The sequence below is a fragment of the Somniosus microcephalus genome, chromosome 5, assembly GCF_052327205.1.
Source record: "Somniosus microcephalus isolate GS21.2 chromosome 5, FLI_Smic_1.0, whole genome shotgun sequence".
NCBI lineage: Eukaryota > Metazoa > Chordata > Chondrichthyes > Squaliformes > Somniosidae > Somniosus > Somniosus microcephalus.
Window position 1 is genome coordinate 271753495 of NC_140991.1, and position 19787 is coordinate 271773281.

A 19787-nucleotide genomic window follows, 5' to 3' on the forward strand; every position below is an offset into this window, starting at 1 on the left:
TATATTCCTTTACTTATGTGTATGAATGTATTATTTAATTATGACTTTCAGAGAAAGTAACTTATTGGAAAATCATAATTAAAAACATACATTCATACACATTAGTAAAGGAATATAAAACATACATACATATACGTAAAGGAATATATGTGGACATACATACATAACTCATTCTCACATTCCATTCACACAGCCACAATTGCTCCTTCTACCTACCGTTCTGAAAACCCTTTTAAAAAAAAAAAAAAAAAATTTTAACTTTAAAACTTACTTAAAATTTCTTAAAATAACTTCCCTCCCTTTCCCAAACAAAAATATTGCATTTCAGAAGCTCCACGATAAAATATATCTTCCTCCGCAGCCAATGAACAACTTTACACTTGCTTTTTTCAAGTGTAACTTCTAAGGACTTACCCTCACTGAATCCATCATTGAAATCCACAAAGTTCACTGCGCAAGCGCTGCCTGTGCAGTCGCATGCGCTGTGAATAGACCTCGGGTCTGGAAATGCCGGCGTTCCCCGCATGCGCTGTTCCTGCTGAACGCCGGCATTTCCAACGGCCAAATGCGTGAGTACCCCGACCGTACTCACGCTTCTGGCCGCGAATTTCTGGCCCAATAAGTGGGGGCAGGCTCATGCCTTTTTTATGTAACAGTAATTTCTAATTTAAATGTTTGGTAAGGAATGGCATTAGTAATAAAAATGAATGGCAGGGATATTCAAAATACTCACATATTTGTAACGGTGAGAAAAATATCATTATTCATCTGGGAAAGCCAGAACATTGGTAAATATGTTCTGTGTACCAACCACAAGTAAAATCTCCTAAGAATATTTAGCTTTTGGAAATTGACTCCCAACTCTTTCGGAATAAGTATTATGTATATGGATTTTATAAAAAGAAATTAATATATGATTATACCTATAACAGTAAAATAGTACATCTAGTGCCCATTTGCTGTACATCACACTTCTCAATCACACTCAAATTTCCATGTCACATTTAAAGGTACATAGAAATAAAGGCTGTCATTTGGAATGTAGAGAAACTCCAAACCAGAAACTACCATTGTCAGAACGTCTGCAGCCTCTGCATTGACTTTACCAACCATGCTTTAAAAAAGGACATAAGAACATAAGAAGCAGGAGCAGGAGTAGGTCATACGGCCCCTCGGGCCTGCTCCGCCATTCAATAGGATCATGGCTGATCTGAATCTAGACTCACGTCCACTTCCCTGCCCGCTCCCCGTAACCCCTAATTCCCTTGTCTGCTAGGAAACTGTCTATCTCTGTTTTAAATTTATTTAATGTTGCAGCTTCCACAGCTCTCTGGGGTAGCAAATTCTATAGATTTACTACCCTCTGAGTGAAGAAGTTCCTCCTCATCTCAGTTTTGAAAAGGCAGCCCCTTATTCTAAGATTATGCCCCCTAGTTCTAGTCTCACCCATCAGTGGAAACATCCTCACCGCATCAACCCGATCAAGCCCTCTCACAATCTTATATGTTTCGATAAGATCGCCTCTCATTCTTCTGAACTCCAATGAGTAGAGGCCCAACCTACTCAGCCTTTCCTCATACGTCAACCCCTCATCTCCAGAATCAACCGAGTGAACCTTCTCTGAACCGCCTCGAGAGCAAGTATATATTTTCTTAAATATGGAAACCAAAACTGCACGCAGTATTCCAGGTGTGGTCTCACCAATACCCTGTATAACTGCAGCAAGACCTCCCTGTTTTTATACTCCATCCCCCTTGCAATAAAAGCCAAGATTCCATTGGCCTTCCTGATCACCTGCTGCACCTGCATAATAACTTTTTGTGTTTCATGCACCAGGACCCCCAGATCCCTTTGTAATGTAGCACTTTGCAGTTTCTCTCCATTTAGATAATAACTTGCTCTTTGATTTTTTCTGCCAAAGTGCATAACCTCACACTTTCCAATATTATATTCCATCTGTCAAATCTCTGCCCATTCACTTAGCCTGTCTATATCCTTTTGCAGGTTTTTTATGTCCTCCTCACTCACTGCTTTCCCTCCCATCTTTGTATCGTCGGCAAACTTGGATACGTTGCACTCGGTCCCTTCCTCCAAATCGTTAATATAGATTGTAAAGAGTTGGGGTCCCAGCACTGACCCCTGCGGAACACCACTAGTTACTGATTGCCATCCTGAGAATGAACCATTTATCCCAACTCTTTGTTTTCTGTTAGATAGCCAATCTTCCACCCATGCCAGTATATTACCCCCAATCCCGTGATTTTTTATCTTGATCAGTAATCTTTTGTGTGGAACCTTGTCAAATGCCTTTTGGAAGTCCAAATACACTACATCCACTGGTTCCCCTTTATCCACCCTGTATGTTACGTCCTCAAAGAATTCGAGCAAATTTGTCAAACATGACTTCCCCTTCATAAAACCGTGCTGACTCTGTCCTATTAAATTATGTTTATCCAAATGCTCTGTTACTGTTTCCTTAATAATGGACTCCAACATTTTGCCAACCACAGATGTTAGGCTAACTGGTCTATAGTTTCCAGCTTTTTGTCTACATCCCTTCTTAAATAAGGGCATTACATTAGCAGTTTTCCAATCTGCCGGGACCTTTCCTGAGTCCAGGGAGTTCTGGAAAATAATCACCAATGCATCCACAATCCCTACCGCCACTTCTCTCAAGACCCTAGGTTGTAGGCCATCAGGTCCGGGGGATTTATCTGCCTTAAGTCCCATTATTTTACCGAGTACCATCTCCTTAGTGATTTTAATCGTGTTTAGCTCCTCCCCCCCCGCCCCCCCATTGCCCCCTGTTTGTCCAGTGTTGGGATATTTTTAGTGTCCTCTAATGTAAAGACTGATACAAAATATTTGTTCAGCATCTCCATGTTCCCCACCACTAGTTTCCCGGTCCCATCCTCTAAGGGACCAACGTTCACTTTAGCCACCCTTTTTCTTTTTATATAGCTGTAGAAACTCTTGCTATCTGTTTTTATATTTTTTGCTAGTTTACTTTCATAATCTATCTTCCCTTTCTTAATTAATCTTTTAGTTATTGTTTGCTGGCTTTTAAATGCTTCCCAATCTTCTATCCTCCCACTAGATTTGGCTACTTTATATGCCCTTGTTTTCAGTCGGACAGTATCCTTTATTACTTTACTAAGCCACAGATGGCTGTCTTTTCTTTTACTCCCCTTTTTCCTCAGTGGAATATATTTATCTTGAAAGATGTGAAATATCTCCTTGAATGTAGACCACTGCTCTTGTACTGTCTTACACTTTAATCTGTTTTCCCAGTCCACTTCAGTCAATTCTACTCTCATACCTTCATAGTCTCCTTTATTTAAGCTCAGTACGCTGGTTTGAGATCCAACTCTCTCACCCTCAAACTGAATTTGGAATTCAACCATATTATGGTCACTCATTCCAAGGGGATCCTTTACTAGGACATTTTTTATTAATCCTGTCTCATTACTTAGGACCAGATCTAAGATTGCCTGCCCCCTTGTTGGTTCAGTTACATACAGCTCAAGGAGCCCGTCCCTAATACACTCTATGAACTCTTCCTCAAGGTTGCCATGCCCAATTTGATTAGTCCAGTCAATATGAAAGTTAAAATCACCCATGATTATAGCTGTTCCCTTATTACAAGCCCCAACTATTTCCTGATTTATACTCCGACCAACAGAGTTGCAACTGTTAGGAGGCCTATAGACTACGCCCACTAGTGACTTTTTCCCCTTATTATTCCTTATCTCCACCCAAACTGTTTCACTATCCTGATCCTTTGAGCCAATATCATTTCTGACTATTGCAGTGATTCCATCCTTGACTAACATAGCAACCCCACCTCCCTTTCCTTCCTGTCTGTCCTTCCTAATTGTCAAATACCCTTGTATGTTTAGTTCCCAGTCATGAACATCTTGCAGCCATGTTTCCGTAATGGCCACCAGATCATACCCATGTGTAGTTAATTGTACCGTCAACTCGTCTATTTTGTTACGAATGCTGCGTGCATTCAGATAAAGAACTTTCAAATATGTTTTCTGACAATTTATTCCTGCTTTTACCCCTTTTACTACTTTACCTTTATCATTATACATTCTGTCCCTTCCTGACACGCTCTGGTTTTTAATTCCCCAACTGCTACCTTGCTCTATTGCCTTCTCCGCTGTCATTTTTATTTTTCGCTCTCTTAAAACCTCCCCCCCACTAATTAGTTTAAAGCCCTCTCTACAGCCCTAGTTATTCGATTCGCCAGGATTCTAGTCCCAGCACTGGCCAAGTGAAGTCCGTCCCAACGGAACAGCTCTCTCCCGTCCCAGTACTGATGCCAGTGTCCCAAGAAGCAAAACCCATTTCTCCCACACCAGTCTTTGAGCCATGCATTTAACTCTCTGATTTTATTTACCCTAGCCAAATTTGCACGTGGCTTAGGTAGTAATCCAGAGATTATTACCCTTGTGGTTCTGCTTTTTAATTTGGCCCCTAGCTGCTCAAACTCCCTCAGCAGAACCTCTTTCCTTGTCCTATCTATGTCATTGGTACCAACATGGACCACGACAACCGGATCCTCCCCCTCCCACTCCAAGTTTCTCTCCAGCCCAGAGGAGATGTCCTTAACCCTGGCACCGGGCAGGCAACACAGCCTTCAGGACTCTCGCTCTCGGCTGCAAAGAACCCTATCTATCCCCCTAATGATACTATCCCCTACCACTACAACATTTCTTTTAACTCCCCCCACTTGAATGGCCCCCTGCTCCACGGTGCTGTGGCCAGGTTGCTCATCCTCCCCGCAGTCCCCGTTCCCATCCTCACAGGGAGTAAGAGCCTCGAACCTGTTGGACAAGAGCAAGGGCTGCGGCTCCTCCAACACTACCTCCTGGATCCCCGTACTTGCCTCACTTCTAGTCACACCATCCTGTCCCTGGCCACGGACTACATCTGCATTAATTACTCTAATTGGTGTGACTACCTCCTGAAACACAGAGTCCAGGTAACTCTCCCCCTCCCTGATGTGTCTCAGTGTTTGAAGCTCGGATTCCAGCTCATCAACACGGAGCCGGAATTCCTCGAGCAGCCTGCACTTACTGCAAATGTGATCACCGTGAGCATCAATGGTATCCACCAGCTCCCACATATTGCAGCAGCAACGCATCACCTGCTCTCCCATTCTATGTAATTAATTAAATTTATTAATATTATTTTTAAATACTCTCTGCCCCGATTTTAGATGATGAATATCACACCTTAGAAACTATAAACCACAGAGTTTATGTTTAAAAAGAGAGAAATACTCACCAACCAATCACTTACCTGCTTTCTGGTGATGTCACACTTCGATTATTTTTTACCTCTCTCCTTCCCTTTGAGTTCCGAGTTCGGAGATTATTAGGCCTTACCTGGTCTCTGGAGCCTTTTATAGCCCCGCTCTGCCGCTCGAGTTTCCCGCCGACGCTCTGAGGCCTTACCTGGTCTCTGGAGCCTTTTATAGTCCCGCTCTGCCGCTCGAGTTTCCCGCTGATGGTAGGCTTTTGACCTGCAACCTGAACAGCAATTAAACTCTAAACGAGCTCATCCACTGCTTACTTAACAACAACTAAACTTTGAGCTTTTAAAATGACATAACTTCATTTTAGCAGTCGGATATATTGTGCATAACACTCCTATCCTTCAATGAGCAACTTAAGTGGGACATAAAATAAATCGTTATATTGTAATAGCAGAGCACTTGGAAAACAGTGACAGGATCGGATAAAGTCAACATGGATTTACAAAAGGTAAATCATGCTTGACTAATCTACTGGAATTTTTTGAGGATGTAACTGGTAGAATAGATAAGGGAGAACCAGTGGATGTGGTGTATTTGGACTTTCAGAAGGCTTTCGATAAGGTCCCGCATAAGAGATTAGCGTGTAAAGTTAAAGCACATGGGATTGGGGGTAAGGTACTGACTTGGATAGAGAACTGGTTGGCAGACAGGAAGCAAAGAGTTGGAATAAACGAGTCTTTTTCTGAGTGGCAGGCAGTGACTAGTGGGGTACCGCAGGGATTGGTGCTAGGACCCCAGCTATTCACAATATATATTAATGATCTAGACGAGGGAACTAGATGTAATATCTCCAAGTTTGCAGACGACACAAAGCTGGGTGGGCGTGCGTGCCGTTAGGAGGATGCAAAGAAACTCCAATATGATTTGGATAGGTTGGGTGATTGGGCAGATGCAGTATAATGTGGATAAATGCAAGGTGGTGGCAAAAACAGGAAGGCGGATTATTATCTGAACGGCAATAGATTGGGAGAAGGGGAAGTGCAACGAAACCTGGGTGTCCTTGTGCACCAGTCGCTAAAGGTAAGCATGCTGATGGAGCAGGTGGTTAAGAAGGCAAATGGTATGTTGGCCTTCATAGCGAGAGGATTCGAGTACAGGAGCAAGGATGTCTTGCTGCAGTTGTACAGGGCTTTGGTGAGACCACATCTTGAGTATTGTGTGCAGTTTTGGTTGCCTTATCTGAGGAAGGATGTTCTTGCCATGGAGGGAATGCAGCGAAGATTCACCAGACTGATACCTGGGATGGCAGGAATGACATATGAGGAGAGATTCGGTCGATTGGGCTTATATTCACTGGAGTTTAGAAGAATGAGAGGGGATCTCATTGAAACTTATAAAATTCTAACAGGACTAGACAGACTAGATGCAGGAAGGATGTTCCCGATGGCGAGGGAGTCCAGAACCAGGGGTCACAGTCTAATGATAATGGGTAAGCCATTTAGGACAGAGATGAGGAGGAATTTCTTCACCCAGAGAGTGGTGAACCTGTGGAATTCTCTACCACAAAAGGCAGTTGAGGCCAATTCATTAAATATATTCAAGAAGGAGTTAGATATATTTCTTAAGGCTAAAGGGATCCAGGGATATGGGGAGAAAGCAGGGACAGGGTACTGAATTTGGATGATCAGCCATGATCTCATTAAATGGCGGAGCAGGCTCGAGGGGCTGAATGGCCTACTCCTGCTCCTATCTTCTATGTTGCTATCACAGAATCACAGAAACCCCACAATGCAGATAGAGGCCATTTCGGCCCATCGAGCCTGCACCGACACATATCCCACCCGATCCCCGTAACCCCACGTATTTAATCCCCCTAACACTAAGAGTCAATTTATCATAGCCAATCAACCTAATCCGCACATCTTTGGACTGTCGGAGGAAACTGGAGAAAACCCACGCAAACACGGGGAGAATGTGCAAACTCCACACAGACAGTCGCCCGAGGCTGGATTCGAACCCGGGTCCCTGGCGCTGTGAGGCAACAGTGCTAACCACTATGCCACCGTGCTGTTCCTATGAACAGGTCAATAATGTGTATATTACACTCCCTGTCCACAAACCTTCCATCTTGTCACAATTTTTGATCACTTTATTTTGTCAATGTTTACCATTGTAAATTGTTACGTCAATATTGTCTATTCAATTTTCCCATATCAGCCGTCACGGTGTAGTACAGGATGTGGCCACTAGGCGGTGCTTTAGATTGAGTTTCTGAAGTCTCTTCCCCAACTCTGTCACTCGATTTCTTGCATATTAAAAAACTTGCATTCATCAACTGTCTGGGGCAAACCCACAGGCCATTCACTAGCATATTATAGTAATTATACTGTGCAGTATGTAAGTATAAGAAAGTTGAGAACAAATAAGTCAGGAACAGGATTACAATATGCATATAAGAGTACAGGATAAATGTCAGGCTGTTCCTGATGACCTTGACATCAGTGTTGGGACGCGCTCTCTGATTCGGTTATGAGGTTATCAAATAGTGCGAGGGACGGGCCATCTAAATGCACAGTCTGGACAAATATGACTATGGGGTAAGGTAGAAAAAAACGTACCTGGACCGCGTTTCATAAAATTATTCCTTGTGCAAATTTGTTAAACATGGTGAATTAGTCATAAACTCAAGCTATATAAAGCAGCATTGTTTGGGAGTTACAAAATCATCCTTTCTAATGAAATATAAAAAGCATCTGACACATTATAAGAACATACGAAATAGGAGAAGGAGCAGGCCATTCGGCCCCTCGAGCCTGCTCCGCCATTAAATGAGATCATGACTGATCTGATTTTGGCCTCAACTCCACTTTCCTGCCTTCTCCCCATGACCCTTGACTCCCCTGTTGCTCAAAAATCTGTCTATCTCAGCCTTGAATATATTCAATGACTCAGCTTCCACGGCTCTCTGGGGTAAAGAATTCCAAAGATTCACAACCCTCTGAAAGAAGAAATTCCTCTTCATCGACCACTTATTCTGAGACTATGCCCCCTCGTTCTAGATTCCCTGACGAGGGGAAACATCCTTTCAGCATCTACCCTGTCCAACCCCCTTAGAATCTTATATGTTTCAATAAGATCACCCCTCATTCTTCTAAACTCCAATGAGTATGGCCCAACCTGCTCAACCTTTCCTCATAAGACAACCCTTCCATCCCAGTGAACTTTCTCTGAACTGCCTCCAATGCAAGTATATCCCTCCTTAAATAAGGGGACCAAAACTGTACACAGTACTCTAGGTGTGGTCTCGCCAGCACCCTGTACAGCTGTAGCAAGACTTCCCTACTTTTATACGCTATCCCCCTTGAAACAAAGGCCATCATTCCGTTTGCCTTCCTAATTACTTGCTGCACCTGCATGTTAACTTTTTGTGTTTCATGTATGAGGTCACCCAAATCCTTCTGTACCGCCGCATTCTGTAGTCTTTCTCCATTTAAATAATATTTTTCTTTTCTATTCTTCCTACCAAAGTTGATAACCTCACATTTTCCCACATTATACTTCATCTGCCAAATTCTTGCCCACTCACTTAACCTATCTATATCCCTTTGCAGACTTTATGTCCTCCTCACAACTTGCTAACCTACTTATCTTTGTTTCGTCTGCAAATTTGGCTACAATACACTCGCTTCCTTCATCCAAGTCATTAATATAGATTGAAAATAGTTGAGGTCCCAGCACTGATCCCTGTGGCACCCCACTCGTTACAGATTGCCATCCTGAAAATGACCCATTTATCCCGACTCTCTGTTTTCTGTTAGTTAGCCAATTCTCTATCCAATCTAATATATTACCTCCAATACCATGAGCTCTTATCTTATGCAGTAACCTTTTATGTGGCACCTTGTCGAATGCCTTTTGGAAATCCAAATATACTACATCTACTGGTTCCCCTTTATCCACCCTGCTCATTACCTCATCAAAGAACTCTAGTAAATTTGTCAAACACGATTTCCCTTTCATAAAACCATGTTGACTCTGTTTGATTGTATTATGATTTTCTAAATGCCCTGCTACTACTTCCTTAATAATGGATTTGTGCATTTTGCCAATGATTAATGTTAGGCTAACTGGCCTATAGTTTCTTGCTTTCTGTCTCCCTCCTTTGTTGAATAAGAGCGTTACATTTGCGGTTTTCCAATCCGCAGAGACTTTTCCAGAGTCAAGGGAATTTTGGAAGATTACAACCAATGCATCCACTATCTCTGTAGTCACTTTTTTTTAAGACCCTAGGATGCAGGCCATCAGGTCCAGGGGACTTGTCAGCCTTTAGACCCATAAGTTTGCCGAGCACTTTTTCTCTAATGATAGTTTTAAGTTCCTCCCTCCCTTTTGCCCCTTGATTTTCTACTATTACTGGGATGTTTTTAGTGTCCTCTACTGTGAAGACAGATACAAAATACTTGTTCAATGCCTCTGCCATTTCCTTGTTTCCCATTATTATTTGACCAGACTCGTCCTCTAACCAACCAATGTTTATTTTAGCTACTCTCTTACTTTTTATGTACTTGTAGAAGCTCTTACTGTCAGTTTTTATATTTCTTGCCAGTTTACTCTCATAAGCTATTTTCTCCCTCTATTAATTTTAAATCATCCTTTGCTGGTTTCTAAAAATGTTCCGAATCTTCTGGCCTACCACTAATCTTTGCAACATTGTATGCCTTTTCTTTCAATTTGATACCATCCTTCACTTCCTTGGTTAGCCATGGTTGGTTCAGCCTTCTCTTCGAGTCTTTCTTTCTCACTGAATATACATTATACATTAAGTGAGACGATCCTACTGTTTGAAGGGCCCCTATTGCTCTCCTTTACTGGCAGGTGCTGCAAACTATACTTTTACATTCAAACCTGTGGAAGGTCACATCGCTTTCTAATTTATTTTAAACTGATTTTGAATCTTGTGAAAATCTGAATTTTGGGAGGGGGAGCATTAGTAAAAATGTATGGCCTACAATTGAAAAAATTAACATATTTTGATACAAGCACTTAAAAAGCCTGTGATATTGTGGCATCTGCATTGGTAGAAGGCAGTTGCACATTTCCAAAGTCTTGACTTTTTTGCCTGATCAATATATTCTGTCTCTCGGGTCTGTGGCATAACCTCACCCAATCTCAAGCAATTTGGAGAGCTTGTGTGGGCTCACAAATCAGGGTCCACATCACAACACCGCTTCACAGTTGAGTAGTTTAGGTCACATGACTTCACAAATGAACACCATGGCAACCCAGAGGCAGTAAGAGCAGTAAAAGCTGAAGGTGCAAGCCACACACTGTGTACTTGTTCTCGTGAGAAGGAACAAGATGTTCTTGCAATTCATCGAAACCTGTGAAGATTGTTTAGCGCTGATGTGAATTAAAAATCTCCGCAAAGCAGCTCTATTAGTTAATCAAGGAAAAATATGGGTGTAAAGACGGGGAGTCGTTCAAGACCAAAATTTGATTTCAGACTGTGAGTAAACATAAGAAGAAAATCATTCATTAACATATTAGCAACAAAAAAAAATTAATGGTTAAACAGTGAGATTTTTCTTCAAGTTAAATCATCTTAATTGGAGATTACAGCCAAACAACCACCAACCAACCCCGCCCCTCACCTCCCCACCTTTAGGATACCTCAAACTATTCAAAGATTGAGTACTTAGAAAATGCAGCTCATAACTGAAAGCCGATTAATAATCTTCATCAGACGGTTAGGAAAATTTACTGACAAGAGATGCTTAGAATATAACAAACTATCCAGGAATTGGTTTCTGAGAAGATTTGACTCATAAATATTTCTAAAATAGTAAAATGCAGTCCTTGGAATTCAAGCTGCACAACGATGTATAAAATGTGGAATCGCAAAATGGAATCATTCCCATGATCATTCTGATGAACATGAATGTTGAAGATGGCCAAATTGCTCATCAGCAAATATCATGTGTTTTGATTTCTTTTTGGGTTCAATAAAGACTCATTTCTGAAAGAGAATGTTGTTTAATCTAAAGTCTTGTTCAAGACTTTCTACAGCTTTTTACAGAACACACTATGCTGTGATGCATCTAGAATGAAACTGAAAGTAAAACTCCTCTGGACTGCTTGTCTCTCACATGACCTCTGCTGGTCAGGCACAAGTAATCAAAAACACAGACAAATATGCTGTAAGGCATAAGTAATCAAACACAGACAAATATCATCACTATTTGCTGATATCATTACATCATGGACCTTACAGGAGTTAGGATGTCATTACTCAGAACTGGCACTGACGGCTTGCTGTATCTATCTCTAGCGCCCAATCATGCTGCCAGTCACGCAGTCTGATGCAATATTAGAGAGTACAGAAATGATGGGCCTTGCTACCCTCAAACAAATTAGCCGACCAGTGGCTCATAAGCCTATTCATTTGACTTCAAGTAAAACTATTTCAACAGGAGCACATCCTGAAAGCTAAGAAGCTGCATGTAGCTTCCTGTTTACTATGAGCTTTAGGTTTATTAGTGAAATTGCATAGTTGATGAAGGATTTGAAGCAAGGACACCTTTGTATAAGAACATAAGAAGTAGGAGCAGGAGTAGGCCATACGGCCCCTCGGGCCTGCTCCGCCATTCAATAGGATCATGGCTGATCCAAACCTAGACTCACGTCCACTTCCCTGCCCGCTCCCCGTAAACCCTAATTCCCTTATCAGCTAGGAAACGGTCTATCTCCATTTTAAATTTATTTAGTGTCGCCGCTTCCACAGCTCTCTGGGGTAGCAAATTCCATAGATTTACTACCCTCTGAGTGAAGAAGTTTCTCCTCATCTCAGTTTTGAAAGGGCAGCCCCTTATTCTAAGATTATGCCCCCTAGTTCTAGTCTCACCCATCAGTGGAAACACCCTTTCCGCATCCACCCGATCAAGCCCCCTCACAATCTTATATGTTTCGATAAGATCGCCTCTCATTCTTCTGAATTCCAATGAGTAGAGGCCCAACCTACTCAACCTTTCCTCATAAGTCAACCCCCTCATCTCCGGAATCAACCGAGTGAACCTTCTCTGAACTGCCTCGAGAGCAAGTATATCTTTTCTTAAATATGGAAACCAAAACTGCACGCAATATTCCAGGTGTGGCCTCACCAGTACCCTGTATAACTGCAGCAAGGCTTCCCTGCTTTTATACTCCATCCCCCTTGCAATAAAAGCCAAGATTCCATTGGCCTTCCTGATCACCTGCTGTACCTGCATACTAACCTTCTGTGTTTCATGCACCAGGACCCCCAGATCCCTTTGTACTGTAGCACTTTGCAGTTTCTTTCCATTTAGATAATAACTTGCTCTTTGATTTTTTCTGCCAAAGTGCATAACCTCACAGTTTCCAATATTATATTCCATCTGCCAAATTTCTGCCCACTCACTTAGCTTGTCTATGTCCTTTTGCAGGTTTTTTATGTCCTCCTCACTTACTGCTTTCCCTCCCATCTTTGTATCGTTGGCAAACTTGGATACGTTGCACTCGGTCCCTTCCTCCAAATCGTTAATATAGATTGTAAAGAGTTGGGGTCCCAGCACTGACCCCTGTGGAACACCACTAGTCACTGATTGCCAACCTGAGAATAAACCATTTATCCCAACTCTCTGTTTTCTGTTAGATAACCAATCTTCCACCCATGCCAGTATATTACCCCCAATCCCGTGATTTTTTATCTTGTACAGTAATCTTTTGTGTGGCACCTTGTCAAATGCCTTTTGGAAGTCCAAATACACCACATCCACTGGTTCCCCTTTATCCACCCTGTTTGTTCCGTCCTCAAAGAATTCAAGCAAATTTGTCAAACATGACTTCCCCTTCATAAAACCATGCTGACTCTGTCCGATTAAATTATGCTTATCCAAATGCCCTGTTACTGCTTCCTTAATGATGGACTCCAACATTTTTCCAACCACAGATGTTAGGCTAACTGGTCTGTAGTTTCCAGCCTTTTGTCTACTTCCCTTTTTAAATAAGGGCGTTACATTAGCAGTTTTCCAATCTGCTGGGACCTTGCCTGAATCCAGGGAGTTTTGGAAAATTACCACTAATGCATCCACAATCCCTACCGCTACTTCTCTCAAGACCCTAGGATGTAAGCCATCAGGTCCAGAGGATTTATCCGCTTTTAGTCCCATTATCTTACCGAGTACCACCTCCTTAGTGATTTTAATCGTGTTTAACTCCTCCCCCACTATAGCCCCCTGTTTGTCCAGTGTTGGGATATTTTTAGTGTCCTCTACTGTAAAGACTGATACAAAATATTTGTTCAGCGTTTTTGCCATCTCCATGTTCCCCACCACTAATTTCCCGGTCTCGTCCTCTAAGGGACCAACATTCACTTTAGCCACCCTTTTTCTTTTTATATAACTGTAGAAACTCTTGCTATCTGTTTTTATATTTTTTGCTAGTTTACTTTCATAATCTATCTTTCCTTTCTTAATTAATCTTTTAGTTAGTCTTTGCTGACTTTTAAATGCTTCCCAATCTTCTATCCTCCCACTAGATTTGGCTACTTTATATGCCCTTGTTTTCAGTTGGATATTATCCTTTATTACTTTACTTAGCCACAGATGGCTGTCTTTTCTTTTACGCCCCTTTTTCCTCAGTGGAATATATTTTTCTTGAAAGTTGTGAAATATCTCCTTGAATGTACACCACTGCTCATGTACCGTCTTACACTTTAATCTATTTTCCCAGTCCACTTTAGTCAACTCTGCTCTCATACCTTCATAGTCTCCTTTATTTAAGCTTAGTACGCTGGTTTGAGATCCAACTCTCTCACCCTCCAACTGAATTTGGAATTCAACCACGTTATGGTCACTCATTCCAAGGGGATCCTTTACTAGGACATTTTTTATTAATCCTGTCTCATTACACAGGACCAGATCTAAGATTGCCTGCCCCCTGGTTGGTTCAGTAACATATTGCTCAAGGAACCCGTCCCTAATGCACTCTATGAACTCTTCCCCAATTTGATTAGTCCAGTCAATATGAAAGTTAAAATCCCCCATGATTATAGCTGTTCCCTTATTACAAGCCCCAACTATTTCCTGATTTATACTCCGACCAACAGAGTTGCAACTGTTAGGAGGCCTATAGACTACGCCCACTAGTGACTTTTTCCCCTTATTATTCCTTATCTCCACCCAAACTGTTTCACTATCCTGATCCTTTGACCCAATATCATTTCTCACTATTGCAGTGATTCCATCCTTTATTAACATAGCCACCCCACCTCCCTTTCCTTTCTGTCTGTCCTTCCTAATTGTCAAATACCCCTGGATGTTTAGTTCCCAGTCATGGTCACCTTGCAGCCATGTTTCTGTAATGTCCACCAGATCATACCCATGTGTAGTTATTTGTACCGTCAACTCGTCTATTTTGTTACGAATGCTGCGTGCATTCAGATAAAGAACTTTTAAATATGTTTTCTGACAATTTATTCCTGCTTTTACCCCCTTTACTACTTTACCTTTATCTTTATATACATTCTGTCCCTTCCTGACACGCTCTGGTTTTTAATTCCCCCACTGCTACCTTGCTCTATTGCCTTCTCCACTGGCATTTATATTTTTTGCTCTCTTGAAACCTCCCCCCCACTAATTAGTTTAAAGCCCTCTCTACAGCCCTAGTTATTCGATTCGCCAGGATTCTAGTCCCAGCACTGGCCAAGTGAAGCCTGTCCCAGCGGAACAGCTCTCTCCCGTCCCAGTACTGATGCCAGTGTCCCAAGAAGCAAAACCCATTTCTCCCACACCAGTCTTTGAGCCACGCATTTAACTCTCTGATTTTATTTACCCTAGCCAAATTTCCTCGTGGCTCAGGTAATTATTACCCTAGAGGTTCTGTTTTTTAATTTGGCCCCTAGCTGCTCATACTCCCTCAGCAGAACCTCTTTCCTTGTCCTATCTATGTCGTTAGTACCAACATGGACCATGACAACTGGATCCTCCCCCTCCCACTCCAAGTTTCTCTCCAGCCCAGAGGAGATGTCCTTAACCCTGGCACCGGGCAGGCAACACAGCCTTCAGGACTCTCGCTCTTGGTTGCAAAGAACCCTATCTATCCCCCTAATGATACTATCCCCTACCACTACAATATTTCTTTTTACTCCCCCCACTTGAATGGCCCCTTTCCACGGTGCTGTGGCCAGGTTGCTCATCCTCCCTGCAGTCCCTGTTCCCATCCTCACAAGGAGTAAGAGCCTCGAACCTGTTGGACAAGAGCAAGGGCTGCGGCTCCTCCAACACTACCTCCTGGATCCCCGTACCTGCCTCACTCATAGTCACACCCTCCTGTCCCTGACCACGGACTACATCTGAATTAGTTACTCTAATTGGTGTGACTACTTCCTGGAACACAGAGTCCAGGTAACTCTCCCCCTCCCTGATGTGTTGCAGTGTTTGAAGCTTGGACTCCAGCTCATTAATACGGAGCCGGAATTCCTCGAGCAGCCAACACTTACTGCAAATGTAATCACCGTTAACATCAAGGGTGTCCACCAGCTCCCACATATTGTATAAATGGTGAAGAGATGATAAAGCTGCCAACAGCAAACTTGTATGGGCACAATTTTAATGACTATAAAGCTCATTGAAAATTTTTTTTAAGAAAGAGGACGACATAAAACCTGTATTTCTATCAGCACCGGAAGGTGTTAGTAAAGATAACCTCATTGGGAAAAGTGGACAAGGCCCCAGATCTTGCATGACAAGAATCATTTGCCTCCAAGATCAACATTGCCGATAATTTGCTTTTCAATGTATGGCTTGTGAAAATCTCCAAACTGAACATGACAACAGTGGAAGTTCTAGGGTATGTCACTTTCATGATGTCTGAAGACAGATTGGAAGAGCTGTCCCAGTTAATCTCAGGAATCTCTCTAGCAAATACACTTAAAGCATTTTTACATCAAACCTTGTCTGTGCCGTGTATTAGATGTTAAGAATTTAAGGGCTATAACACAAATGGACAGTTGCTCGATAACCTACACAAACAGATTTGTGCTCCTGTGGAGTTTATTAACCAGCTTGCTGAAAGAACCATAATGACATCCATTGCTGTTTCACAGTTCTGTCTCGAGCTTACGCCAGCTTGCTGATCAAATTCCTTCTGCTCAGGCTAGAGCAGGGGGTTCTCAACCTTTTTGCTTCCGAGGCCGCCCACCCCTCCCGTGTTATAAAAATTCCATAGATCCCCTGCAACACAAGTATTTTTTCTGTATAAAATTTAGTTACTAGTTATTAATAGCTCCGATGGTCATGAAAGGCAAGTCTTTCTTTCTCTATTACACCTTATGTAAAGAAGAATTTATTAAGTCCTAAATTTACATAAGCAAAATATGGCAGATGCTGGAAATCTGAAATTAAAAACAGAAAATGCTGGGAATGCTTAGCATGTGTGGAGAGAGAAACAGAGTTAACGTTCCAGGTCTGATGAAAGGTCATTGACCTGAAACGTTAACCCTGTTTCTTTCTCCACAGATGCTGCCTGACCTACTGAGTATTTCCAGCAATTTCTGTTTTATCCTAAATTTACATTATGTGCCCATTTGCTGCCCAAGGTCTGCTCCACCCCATCAACCATTTGCTTAACAGGAAATGAATCAGGAGCAATGAGCGCAGTGCTCACTACAGGCTCGTTTTGTGCACACTCGATCAGACTGGACTAAACTTCCAGGTTCACGTCCTCCATTTTGGAAACAGAACTTCCCTCATTTCAATACCAAACCCCAACATGGCAGTGAAAGCCAGCGACTTGAATTAACAGCACCAGTAATGGCGGAGGCAGATGGCACATGAGAGAAATGGAGAAATAAACAGGGCCCTAAGTGACTTTACCCACCCGACTTCATTGCCATAAATCCTTTAGTGACAAACGCAGGCCCCCCCTCTTTCCTCCTCCCCAAGCCTTGTAAAAGTCAGATAGATAGCCAGGTGGTGAAGGATAGAATACTAGAGCCTAGTCTTCAGTCGCTTACAAGCCTTTACTTAGAGACACACATTACATACCGTGCATCCCCCAGATAGGCTTACCTCCCCTTCCCGAGCCTGCTCCCTTATATATGAACACAAGACAGTCCCCAATTACTACCCCCCACTTGAATACAATTAACACCCAATTGATATACATCACCTGAATACAATTAACAACCCTTTCACAAATAGCCAGTGGTATCTCAAAGGACACAACGCCCAAACTAAGCCTATCCGTCTGTCAAACAAGCACATGACCATGAATATAAAGCTCTGAGTCTGAGGTATGAGGAAAATCGTGATAACGTCTTCAGTTATTTTATTAATTCAGACTGAAGACACTAAAGGAGAGAATTACACCGGTGTAGGGATTTCGCAATAATTTTGAGATTTCCTGCAGTTCCGAAGATTGAATTTTGATTGAAGAATGCCTGGGTAATATACCTTTAAAAATCCAGGGATCAAAATGGCTGCCAGACCGCGTGGCAGAAGACAAAAAGGACTTGAAAAGGCAGCCTGCTGTGTCTGTGGAAAAGGTTCAATGGAACAGTCAAACTGCCAATCAACGGCAGTTCAGGGAGTTCCCCTCCCTGCAGCAGACAATCGATGTGTTTACAGAAACTGCTACAATGTTTACTCAAAGGATTAACCACTTGGGACTGCGATTTCAGTCTGACCACAGGACAATGACTAACCTCCAAGGTTGTTTACTCAAGCAATCAAGGAAATAGACATGCTTTTTTTCAAACCATGGCAGCTTTATTCAAAACCCATTACAGACAATGGGGACAGTTTGGATCCCTTTTGTTTAGCCCAGATACATCCGGATTTGGGCGGGAAGGTTTCGGCCCCAAATGGGGTATAAAAGATAGCTTCTCAGAAGCCTCTCTCTCTCTGTGGCCTCGCCTCCGTGCCCGCTACAACGTGGGAGCCTGCCTAAAGGAGTGGAACACCAGCAGTTTACTTTTAAAATACTGGGGTGCTTTTAACTTCGGGGCAGTGAAGATCAAAGATCGCAGGGCACGGAGCAGGTGGTTTTCATTGGTGAGCATATATTTTTCTGGCCCATTACAAGGCAACTTAGAATAGGTATAGAGGTGGGAATTAAGTGGGAATTTTGTTAGAACTGTGATTTTAGTCGATTTTCCCTCGTTGTGTCCGTTTTCTCCTCCCCTATCTAAGTAACAGTGTTGCACTAGCAGATAAGTGCTGTAGTGAACGCTAAGAGTTCTATATTGAAAGTGCTATTAAAAGGGTGTTGCACTAAGCAGAAAGGTGCTTCAGTGGACACTAAGTAGCTGTATTTAAAGTGCTGTTTTTTAAGTAAAAGCCACTAAGCAAAGGTGCTGTAGTGAGCAAGGTGTTTCTATATTGAAAGTGCTATTAAAAGGGTGTTGCACTAAGCAGAGAGGTGCTTCAGTGGACACTAAGTAGCTGTATTTAAATAAAGTAGTGTTGCACTGAGCAAAGAGCGCTCTGGTGGACACTAAGTGTACTGCGTTAAGCAAAAGTGCTGTACCAGGCACAGGTGTGCTGTATCGATTATTTTAAGTTGTTTCTTTCTTTTTGTTTCAATAAATGCTGGTCTGTTTTGTACCCAAACCACGAGTCACGTTTTCTGTCTACAACGCTACCGAATAAGTCCGGCGGTCAGAACCAGGAATAGGGGAGTGCTTCGAAACCACACGGGGGTCCCTGGAGCAGCTCAGAGGCTTCTGACTAGCCAGAGACAATAACCCCAACCCCGCTAGCGTGTGTGCTAATTCCTACAAAATGACGACCGCGGCAGGACCGTCGGCCACGGTGTGCGATGTGGCAGACAGTGGTTTGAGTCTGGAGAGAGCAGCAGTTATTGGGTTTCTTTTTATCCCACTGGTTTGTTTGTGGTTAGGTTCCCGCAGGCTTGGGGAAGTCTCCCGCAGGCTTAGGGAAGCCAGGGCAGAGAGTTGGGATAGGGAAAAGGAGGTTGAGGAATACCACGCCAAGGTAGGGCGCCTGGTAGTTCAGCTTAGTGAGGGCAATAGCCACATGAGGCACGAGTCAGAGTACCTGAAGTGCCTAGTTGCAGAGGCCAAGAGCAATGAGGTGAGGGTGTGGGAGGAGAACGCTCGCCTCATATAAGAAATAAAAGAGCAGGAGGAAAAGGTTAGGGAGGTAAAGGCAGCATATAAGCTGGCCTGCGAGCAAGGGTTTGAGGAAGCAGATCATGGCCCCTGTAGAGCAGAGATAGAAAGCTTGAATATGGCTTTAAAAAGAGCAAAGGGGATGATATGTCTGATCAGCCCGAAGGCAGGTCAGCCGGATTTTACTGGCAATCTAAGTAAAACAGCCCCACAGGCAACACCCAGGGAAAGGTTGGTCAGGGAATCAGAGGTCCCACAACTGCCACCCACAGCTCCGAGAAACAGGAGGGGTATCGAGACGCCCCAACCCAAGGGAAGAGTCCATGAGGTTTAACCTGGGAGCCAGAGTAAGAGTGGCACCAGGAGGGGAAC

At 42.8% G+C, this 19787-nt stretch overlaps 1 protein-coding gene across 6 annotated transcripts in view; it reads right to left on the bottom strand.

Moving 5' to 3' along the window:
* The window catches only part of LOC147117722 (doublecortin domain-containing protein 2-like), a 365165-nt gene that overhangs the window by 36989 nt on the left and 308389 nt on the right, over positions 1–19787 (bottom strand). For 5 of the 6 annotated variants that reach the window (XM_085988936.1, XM_085988935.1, XM_085988940.1 and 2 more), the window contains exon 9: positions 5466–5540. The exons of the other annotated variant lie outside the window; for it this stretch is intronic. In XM_085988936.1, the coding sequence (XP_085845062.1) occupies positions 5466–5540 (75 nt within the window). The remainder of the gene's footprint in view (positions 1–5465; positions 5541–19787) is intronic. 6 annotated transcript variants of the gene reach the window in all.